An 11,647-nucleotide genomic window follows, 5' to 3' on the forward strand; every position below is an offset into this window, starting at 1 on the left:
GTAAGTTATTGATATGATATGTTGCCAAATGGATATGATATTATGAAGTGCTAAAAGGATATGTCAGAAGAGTAAATTTGTGATAAACCTGCTTAGGACAGCAGCAGTAACATGAATTTAGAAAATCACCATAAATTGTTGGAGTTGAATTAGAGGCTGAATAAATTATTAAATTAAAGCTTAATGAGTCTAGTTTCTTATAAAGAAACCGTGTAAGAAAATGAATTTCTGATAATGAGATATTTAAAGTTGTGTGAGACAGTGCAGAATGACACTGTAATCCTCTGTTCTGTTTTTAGAAAATCATTATAAATTGCAAAAAAAATTTTAAAAGACAAAATTTATATTCTAGATGCCTTAGTGAGTCTAGTTTCAAATGAAATAAACAAGAACATATTTTGAATTTTGTACAATGAGAAATTTGATTTGTAGTGAAGAGTGGTCAGAATAGTCAAACAGTGAAATAGGGGAAACTTTAAGAAAAATCTGGTATTGATTGGCCAAACCAAAAATTCTGAAAATTTTATGGATAAAATATATATGAGTCTATTTTCAGGGAAAATTAACGGTACTTCATTTGGAGTTTCGTAGCTCCATTTACGAATAATTTAATGACTGTTGCTCAGGAAAAACTGCTTGTGCTGAATTTGTGATTATGTTGTAAACCTTAATAAAACTATTTGAGTTGCTTATAAGCTATCGATTAAATATTGGTAATCAAAATACCAAATCCGTATTAAAGTGAAGCTATAAGCCGTAAATGACTAGTATACCTAGTCAATTTTGTTATGATGAAATTGATGTACAAGATATGTATATGTGATAAGGCCTAATGGCCGATGTGACGAATGTGAAAGTGTATAAATGTGATAAGGCCGAATGGCAAATGTGATGAATGTGAAAGTGTATATATGTGATAAGGCCTAATGGCCGATGTGATGAATGGGAAAGTGTATATATGTGATAAGTCCCGAAGGACATTTGTGCCAGTACTATATCCGGGTTAAGATCCCGCAGGCTTTATGCGAGAATATTATTCTGAATTAATGTCCGTAGGCTTCGTGCTCGTGCTATATCCGGATTTTAAAGACCCAAAGATTCAAGTAAGACTTTGATATTGAGTATCCGCAGTAAGTTACCATCAAATAAGTATTACGTATTTAAAGATGTTCAGGTACGTATTACTTACTCGTCGGTGGATTGATTTCAAAGTGAATTATTAGTATCAAGAAGGTATGTAAATGTGATCAATATTATAACTCCAAATATGAGAATGATCTAATTGGTAATGGCATGCTTGTATAATGAAGTATGGGATGAAATATTCTTATGTATTAGTGCATATTCTGCCCAAAAGCCTTATGATTTGAGTACGGGTTGGGTCCAGCTAGATATGCCAGTACAAGGTAAGGATTATATTCTGTAAACTTACGTATATGTAATAAGGAATATGTTTGGTTCTTTAGGTGCCTACAGTAATTTAATACTTGTCATGTTGAAATACTTGAAAATACGGATGTGATTATGAACAAGTGGAAAGGATTATTGAAAGTTGTAAATTGGTGAAGAATGTGCTTTGGAAATATTCGACCATCTAGGTCACTATTGTACGAAAGTATATATATGTGATAGTTAAGTGATGCGTTTATTGATATTATAGTTCGAGATGAAGCTCTAGATTAACTTCATCGAACAGTTGAAATGAATGACCAAAGATATTGAATGAAAACACTTTGCGACTTAAAGCTCAAGGCTAAAGAAAGGCGAATTAAATTATGTGAAATTTTGGCTAGGTATATTGGGTCAAATGAGATTTTACCTAGATTAAGTATATGTGAAAAACGTCATTGATTCAACAAAATTATTGTTTTGCTTAAAACTTACTAAGCTTACGAAAGCTTACTCTGTTCGTTCATGTTTTTGGTCTGTAGGTTGTGGATTCTGACTACTAGCTTGGGGATCGTCAGCACTTCATCACACTATCTACCATTACGGTAGCCATGAGATTGGATTATCTTATGGCATGTATAGAATAGACTAGTAGCGAAAGAATAATTTGGTTATTGCATATAAGCCATGCGAAAATGGCATCTTTTGAATGTTTACTTATAGAAGTTTACATTTTTTCCCTGGCTGTGTTTAGTGTTTATCCAAATGGATGATCTAAAAAAAGAAAAAAAAAGTTTTACCGTTCTGTCATGAGTTACAAGTCCGGTAATGCCCCTTACTTATTCCGGCGATGGTTACGGGATAGGGGTGTTACAGTCAGCAACTAGTCACACTATCACTATCCACTGCTTGTTACTGTTATGTTTTGAATTATTTTATGGCATGTAAAGAATAGACCAGTGGCCGAAGAATATTTTGGTTAATGTATATAAGCCATGCGAAAATGGCATCTTTTGAATGTGTACTTATAGCAGTTAAATTGTATCCCTGACTGTCTTTAGTATTTACCTAAAGGAACGTTCTTTAAAAAATATATATATATTCAAATTTTTTACTGTTCGGATATGAGCTTCAAGTCCGGTAATGCCCCTTTACCTATTCCGGCGACGGATACGGGATAGGGGTGTTACAGTCAGAACGATTTCGAAATCCCCTGTTCTGATTGAGAAAATCATTGAAAATTTTAAAAAAAAAATATTTCTGGGTTATAATTTATATTTTTAGAATTCTTGATGAGTCTATTTTCAATAGAAATAGACGAGAACATCATCCAAGTATTGTATTATGAGATAATTAATTTTTAGTGAAGAGGGGTCAGAGCTATCAGGCAGCAAAAAAGGGCTAACTTTAAAGAATAAACTGTACTTATTGGCTAGGTTAAAAATTCTGAAAATTTTATGGTAAGAATATATGTGAGTATAGTTTCAGGAAAAATTAGCGGATCTTAATTTGGAGTTTTGTAGATCCAAATATAAATAATTTGGTAACTATGACTTGAGAAAATAACATGACCAGAATATAAGTAAAAGTGTAATTATGGTTGTAATTCTTGAAAAGCATGTTGGCATATTGCTTATTATTTTCATATGGACTTACTAAGATTTAAGCTTACTCCCTCCTCTACATTTCTTTAGTGTTGTCAGGTCGGCTCGGGGATGGAAATCGTCAGAGGCAGCATCACACTATCAAGTCATCATTTTCGAAGTGTCGACTTATATATATGTTAAGCTTTTACAAGTGAGTGGCATGTATAAAGACTTAGTTTTTTTGTTAGATGTTATCATGAGTAGCCAAATGTATTGGCTTATGTTGATTCATTGTATATAGCTATGGAATGTGGCTTATAATGTTTTGGTTTATAAGCCTAATTATCCTTACTATTTGTTAATGCCTTACGATGTAATTATAATTATTTACTAAGAATGAATAGTATAGCATATGTGTATGAGAATGCCTTAGGACCATTTGGGGTGGTCATGGCTATGGAATAAACACGTAAATTAGGATTAAGTTGATAATGATTGAACATGGACATTCGTTGAATAAGTAGAGATTAATTGTTGGGTAATATGTTATGGTTGGTTGTTAAAAACGTGTCTTAGTTAGGCATGCTAAATCATTTAAAATGATGCTATGATATGTGTCTTTAAATTGGTTAAGTTTGTGAAAGATTAAGGCAACAAAAAGGCTTGGAAAATGGCCTAAGTGTTGGCCACACGGGCTAAGACATGGCCGTGTGTCTCAACCGTGTGGGGGACACTGCCTTAGCACATGGGCGTATGGCTAGGCCATGTGATTCAAATTATTCGCTAACCTCATAGTCAGAGAGTTACACGGCCTGAGGACACGAGCGTGTCGAAGGCACATTGGCGTGTCCCTGTGCCCACACGGGCGTGTGACCTTGTGTCATGGAAAATTTTTCTAAGTTTTCCCAAAATTTTCTAAGGTTCTCGATTTAGTCGCTAACTACTTTCAATGCATGTTTAGGGCTTCGTAGGCCCGTGTATGGGACATTATGCATGGGTATAAAAAGTTTTAAATTGAACAAAATTTTGTAACCTGGTTTTTGTATGTTTGAGAACGGTTAAGTCCGGTAATGCCTCGTACCCTGTTCCGGCGTCGGACACGGGTAAGGGGTGTTACATTCATGATAATTAGTTGATGTTTATTTTCATGCAACTTACTAAGCTTTATGCTTACCCTATTTCCTTTCCATTTTCTTATAGTGCCACCAAAGTAGCTCGAGGATTATCACTTACGTTGGAGAAGCCAGTCACACTATCATCTAAAGCACTCAGTATAGTTAGATCTTTTATTTTGATTATGGCATGTATAGGATCTTGACTTTTGAGTTTTATGTCATTGTTAATTGGCCAAATGTGTTGGCTTACTTTAGCATTTGAATCATTTTGTATAATGCCATGGATGGTGGCTAATATTGGTTATTGATAAATGCAAATGATGATATTCTTTTGGGAATGAGTTAATTGAATGATTCAGCTATGTAGTTGTGTCTTAATTGGTTGTTTTGATGTGGTATAGGCTAGTGCTAATAAGGGTGGCAAAAAGGTTTGGTATATAGCCTTATTTTTTTTCCACACGGGTAGACACACGAACGTGTGTCTAGGCCGTGTGAGACACATGGCTAGCCCCATGGGTGTGTTATCTAGTCGTGTGTCCTATTCACGTTAAATTGACAAATTAGTATGCATGGTAGTAAACACACGGGCAGAGACACGGCCATGTGTCTCAGCCATGTGGAGGACACGGCCTATGGCCAGGGGCGTGTGCTTTGGCCGTGTGCCCCTAATTGGATGCTGACGTCAGAAATAGAATGTCAAGGTTTTTAGACACGGCCATGTCATGGCCGTGTGAGGGACATGGGCCATGGATACGGGAGTGTGTCAGGCCGTGCGAAAACCCCTGTAGGTTCGAATTGAACAATAAATCTACACGGGCATGTCCCTAGATGCTTAGGCCATGTGAGCCACACGGGCCATCAACATAACCATGTTTAGGTTTCACACGGGCATGTTGCCTTTCCACATAGGCGTGTGCCCTGTTTCAAAAGTCATTTTTATATAGTTGGTTAAAGGACTCGAGTTCGTCCCGAGTGGTTTCCAATGGATGTTTGGGGTCTCGTAAGCCCATGTTAAAGAAGTTTAGACATATTTCGAAAAAGTTTTAAATTTGAGCAAGTTTTGATGACTCGAAAGTGTGGTATGCACGTGTTCAAGTTTAGTAACGCCTCGTATTCCATCCCGGTGTAGGGCATGGGTGTGGGGTGTTACATTACATGAACCTTATATGTTTGAACTTGGAAAGATGGTAATTTGATAGGTAAAGATTGGTGAATGGCTTGAATGAGTTAGGTTTCGATTATGTGTGGTGCCAATTGAGCATGGATTGTAAATATGTTATAAACTTAACTTGGTAAGGTTCGGTATAATTTGATGCATGGATGAAATTTGTATAGTTATGTGGTTGTAAAAATTTGTTTGATTGGAAGTATTGAATGTGTACTTTGCACTTGTAGTCCTTGAACTCTTTGCAGGTGTTGAAAATTAATCCTTAAACTTTTAATTTTAATAATTTGATTTTTGATATTTTATTTAAAATTAGAGTTTAATTGATAATATTATTAAAGGAAATTCGATTAGGTTTAAAAAAAATTGCTTGCATGACCAATTTAAGGCGACTTGGAAGGCATGTAAGCAAATAAAATTGTTTACATGGCTGATCTATTCATAGAAAAATAAAACTTAAACACATAGAAAAATAAAACTTAAAACACATACACAGAAAAAAAAAACTATTGACTTTCACTTTCGGCTTGAAAGGTGCATTCTTTTTACTTATTTGGTTTTTTAAGCATTTGGGGACATGAGCAAATTTACTTTTTCAGAAAAATATCACATAATTTAATTGAACGAGATTCATTTAATTTTGTTATAAAAATAGATTTCAAATTTTAAATTAAAAGTGTAGAGTGTTTAAATTTTTAGAATTAAAATTGAGTGATTGAGTTTTAAATGCACGAAAAATATAAAAGTTAAAGAGTATAATTAAAGCAAGGAAATAAATTATATATATATATTGAAGACTTGATTTGTTTTATATATTTGATCTCATAATTGTATATTTCTATTTGAATTTGTAGGACACGAGGGACACGCTATATAAAATGATAGTATGTCAACTCTTTACATGTGGGAGATGCTATATAAAATTATAATAATTATAGTAAACCTTTTTACAAACAGGAAGAAGCCCGGAAAAAAAGCTAAGATCGGATTATAAATTCTTTTTGAAGGATGAAATTACAAGTTTATTATAATATTAAACTACAATTTCTGAATAGAAAATTGCAATTGTAGCGATTCCATTATTATTTTAACCATTCATTTTGATTTGCAAGTGGGGAATAACCAAGGTGCCACTCATGTATAAAGTCGAGCATTGTCTAGATGTGAAATACAAATAATCAAAGCACATACAGTTTCCGACATCTCCATTATTATTTTGTTTACATCAGAAAAAAAGAAGACAGATATGAGCTCAAGAACTGGGGCTAAGGTGCCGGTCATAGATTTCTCAAACCAGAACCTGAAACCGAGCAGTCCTGAATGGGATTTGTTGAAGTTCCAAGTCCGGGAAGCATTGGAGGAGTACGGCTGTTTTGAGGCCTCGTTTGACCAACTCCTGGAGCTTCGGCAGCCAGTTTTAGAAGCCTTGAAACAGCTATTTGACTTGCCTTTCCAAACAAAACAGCTTTGTGTTTCCGAAAACCCCTTCGTGCCTATCATGGGTCTCAATCAAGATTGTATGACAGCATCTCCACTGATGATGCACATATTGCTGAAAACATTGAACAATGCCTCACAACCACTTTGTGGCCTCAAGGGAACATAAGCTTCAGGTACTTCCACTCACTTGCAAAAAACCCTTTAGCTAAACTACTACACTTTTATTGATTATCTGCTCTGTATTTGGCAGTAAAACTCTGGCATCATTCACTCAGTTAGCATTAGGATTAGAGAAGACAATTCTGAGGATGATTTTAGAGAGTTTTGGGCTTGAGAAATACATGGATGAACTTGTGGACTTAACAAATAATCACCTGAGGGCCATGAAATACGGAAGGCCAAACACCAGCGAGCCGACCCTTGGGATACCGCAGCACTGTGATAATACTATATTGACTCTTTTGTCTCAATTAAATGAGGTTCAAGGATTGGAGATCCAAAACAAAAATGGCGAATGGATGAATTTAAATCCTTCACCCAACTCTTTCGTAGTCATGCTTGGAGAATCCTTCAGCGTAAGTCACTTGTATATAAATAGCTCGACTTAAACGAAAGCTCAATGTAGATAGAAAGTAAATTTTGTACTGTTGCAGATATGGTTGAATGGTCGACTGTCTTCTTGTTATCATCGCGTACTGATGGAGGGAAACGAGGCCAGGTATAGCATCGGATTGTTTGCAAGGCCAAGAGGTGGGTACCTAGTAAAGGTTCCTAAAGAGCTTGTTGATGACAAAAATCCGATGCTCTTCAAACCCTTTGACCTGGAAGAATTTTTGAAAACTTACTCCCCCCAGATTGTTCAAGAACGTGGTAAATCTGCTCTTATAGCTTACTGCAGTGTCTAAGATTTGGGCATAAATAATTTTATATAAAATAAATAATTCGTGGTCTCTCTCTATGTAATATAATAAAGGTTATTCCAACTCAACATTGAAGTTGGCCAAATCAACTGTGTGCTAAAAGGGTTGTAAAAGGGTTAATGATGGTAACAACAAATTACATATTTAGAGTGTGTTTTTTCTTTCCAATTAGCTGGAAAAAAAATAAAGTGATGTATATTTTTAACCTTAATCTCATTATATGTTTTTATTATATCTGTTTTTTTTTTGTATGATGCTTAAAATTATTTATAATTCTTTCTTCAATAAAATAATGTACTTCAATGCACTCGAATTCATTTACTACCATACTAATAACAATACCAATATCAATCAAACAAGACTCAATTGACAAAATGAAATAATACTTATTTGGTCTTACCTTTTATATTTCTATATAATTTGTATAATTTTTACATGTTACTCATTTATTTTTGTCCATTTTGTACGTTTGCGTATTCGTGATGTTATTTTTTCATTATGGTGTTGGTATTATATTTTTGTACTTATAGTATTATAAATTTGTATATGCATCTAAATGTTAATAATCATTTTATAGATATTTTTTTGTGTTTGTAAAAGTGTCATGTTGATGTTATTTTTTGTGTTGTATGATATTTTTCATAATTTATCATAATAATAAATTTTCTTTCCATGTCGTGTTTGAGTTATGTCTTATTTCATATGATATTTTACACACTTTATTATAATGACGCAATTTAAAGAAAACTATATGTTTATACTATATTTCACATCATGTTTTAATGCATCTCAACTATTATTACCTAGTAATTCCTTTTAATGTAGATTGAGTTAATGTAATATTCAGGTAATTTTTGTGTCAATTATATTTTAACTATTTTTTATATTATTTTTTTAGTTTATTTCATGTTTTGTATAATTTGTTGTAGTAAATCAATTTTAACTTAAAATTTATTTGTTTGAGGATATGATCATTTCAATATATATTAATATAAATATTATGTGTATTCTAATAAGTTTTAGATATAATAATAAGGCACATTATATTCCTAATAAGAGAATTCAAAATTTGAACTTTAGAGACAACATTCTAGAGAGTTTCAAGCACGAATACTAAAGATACAATGGATTCATGCACAAAAAAATGCAATTAATATGATTAATATTTTATCAAAATTTCATGTTTTATTCACGTGGATCATGGGTAGATTAAAAATTTCTAAGTTCTTTTTTCAATTTAATAGAGATATTGGATAGGTTTGAAATTTTGTATCCATAACAAGTACAATTATATTGATAAAAATATATAAAGCTAATTTAGTTTTACATTAGTATAATTAAATCCCTACCCGTAAATATATTATGGCTAAAAATAATTGTTACTTGAAAAAAAATATAAAATCGGACCGTTGATCGAATCAATTAGACCACCAATTCTTGTTTCAATTAATTTAATTAGTCTAAAGTTTATTCAACCATATATATAATAAAATATTATTTTTAAGTTGATAGACGTTGAATTTAAATAAACAATCTTTTATTTAACTTTTTTTTCATATTTAGAAAATGGAAATTGAATAAAACAAAATTTTGATAATTATTTAATAAACATGTAGTAGAAATCTTTAACTCCACAAGTAAAATTAAGATTTTGTCACATGTTTTATTTTTATTTTTTTTTCATTTTTTAATTACAACTTAAGGATACATGGCAAAATCTCATCTTCGTTTGTGGAGTTAAAAAATTTCATGACCAATGTACCAAATAATTATCCTATAATTTTATAAGAAAATATTTGGTACACTGTTAGTAGAGTTTTTAGACTCCACAAGCAAAGTCAGGGGGTTGACAAGTATCCTATAGAGGTATAGTATAATGTTAAAAAAAAAGACATATAACAAAAAGTACATTGTCATTGTACTAAATATTTAACACCTCATACCCAACTTGGTCGCTAGGTCCGAGCTACAAGACGTTACATCCATTGTCGGAGCAACTACGATCAATTATATACGCAACTGAACCATTTATACATGTAAAAAAGCATATTACACATTCATAATATTCTACATAATCATTTCTGGGTCTTATACGAGCTTACAAAACCTTTTTACTAATCTAAGGTTGAATTAGAACCAAATTATAAAATTTGTAAAATATAGGGTTGAAAACACGAATTCAAGGAGGTTTCTCATTGTAACGCAACTCATTGATGATTTCTCATCGTGACGAAAAGGGTTCGACGTCACGGCATGACCACTATTTCCAAAAGGTCTATATTGTAATTAATCAAAACATTCATCCAACTCAATTTGTATCCCAAGTCAACCAATTCAACATTCTAACCATTTCCATATGCTAAATTTCATCTGGTTGCATCAATAATACCTATACATAACACATTCAATATATGACATTTTCATCATTTCATCCATCCAACCATTTCAATTGGTAATTCATCATATGTCCCATTCTAATTCATTATCATTCATATATACATAATTCAAGTAACATAGATATTCAAACTTTCAATTTTACCATTAATAACACGCAACCAACTCAAACCTAAGCACATGTCATACTTTAAAATGAAAAGGGACTATACAAACATTTCTGAGTTAAGGACTGCTAGTTTGATGCTGAATCACGTCTTGAGACTTCGAGATCCACCTAAGCCTGTACACAGAATAAACAAACTATATGCTAAGCGATAAAGTTTAGTGATACTTTCATGATTCAAGTCACAAATGAGCATATTCACTATAAGAATTCAATCAATATATACCGCAATTCAACCAAATCAATTTACATATACAATACTCAAATATCATTCTTTTACACCATTTCAATCGTAATCAAACTAAACATTTTTATATCATGCATTCCAATGACAAAGATGCAATCATTTCCATTTCAATTTCATATATTCATGTATGCGTCCATATGACATTCACTATCATTTTCATCCAATTTTATTTAATCATTCACTTTACCTTTGAATTCTCTTTCTCGAGTCTATTGACTCGTTCAAATTCAGTTCGACCCTCAGGGCTTGTTTTAATTGGCTTGCATGGTTGTTCATATGATGTCTTTTTTCCACATATCATATTTATACACTCATACTATTTCAATCTCATCCATCTCATCTACCATATTATCAATTTATATTTTAAACACTATTAACCAAACACGAACATATAACAGATACACAGATCTATACTCTATCACCCCTAGTAGTCTGACAATAATGACTCTGAAACATATACATACTACCACCCCAAGTTGCCCGACAACGAAGATTTTCATATTCTAATTATTGTGCCATCCCAGATTGCTCAACAATGATGACTATATACGTACATTCTACCACTATATTTAACACCCTTCACCGGGTCCGGTCGTCGGACCCGAGCTATAGGATGCTACAATAGTCAACAAAGCATATCATATACAAATTCAACTTTAAACATTCAACTAAACAATAAAACATTTCATAATCCAAGCATGATATGATTTATAAAAATGCTCAAGTCTCAAATGAGCTTACGAAAGCTCTTAAACCAATTCAGGAACAAATAATGACTTAATTGAAACCTTAGTAAAACACATAAAAATTTCTGCAAATAGGGGTTACACGACCGTGTATCCAGGTCGTGTGATAAGTTGTGACCATGTGGTATGGAGTTGCACGACCAATATCCAGATTGTGTAACTCACTGAAGTTGTGTGTACCTAAATGCAAAGATTGACTAAAATTTGCACGACTGTGTGACAGACTGAAACTATGGGCAAACCTAGTGACTATACCGACAGAAACTCACAAAGGCATGTTGCCAGTTCATGTGACATTTGGAAACTATGTGAACTATACGATAACTTACTTCAGTGGTCACACAGTCGTGTCATCAAACTGTATGGAGACACGATCATATGCCAGACCATGTGTAGCAAAAATGTACCTTTTTAAAACAAGTTACCATTTCAAACATGCCAAAACCTATACCAATGCTAATATCCAATATTACACTTGT

General features: G+C 32.9%; 1 protein-coding gene across 1 annotated transcript; it reads left to right on the forward strand.

Moving 5' to 3' along the window:
* The first annotated feature begins 6,501 nt into the window (after positions 1-6,501).
* On the forward strand, positions 6,502-7,600 carry LOC107957403 (probable 2-oxoglutarate-dependent dioxygenase AOP1.2). The gene is made up of 4 exons (XM_016892919.1): positions 6,502-6,625; positions 6,721-6,868; positions 6,946-7,270; positions 7,349-7,600. The coding sequence occupies exons 1-4, from the start codon at positions 6,502-6,504 to the stop codon at positions 7,598-7,600; spliced, it is 849 nt and encodes a 282-aa protein (XP_016748408.1).
* The last annotated feature ends 4,047 nt before the right edge of the window (positions 7,601-11,647 follow it).

Source organism: Gossypium hirsutum, chromosome A11, assembly GCF_007990345.1.
Source record: "Gossypium hirsutum isolate 1008001.06 chromosome A11, Gossypium_hirsutum_v2.1, whole genome shotgun sequence".
Taxonomy (NCBI): Eukaryota; Viridiplantae; Streptophyta; class Magnoliopsida; order Malvales; family Malvaceae; genus Gossypium; species Gossypium hirsutum.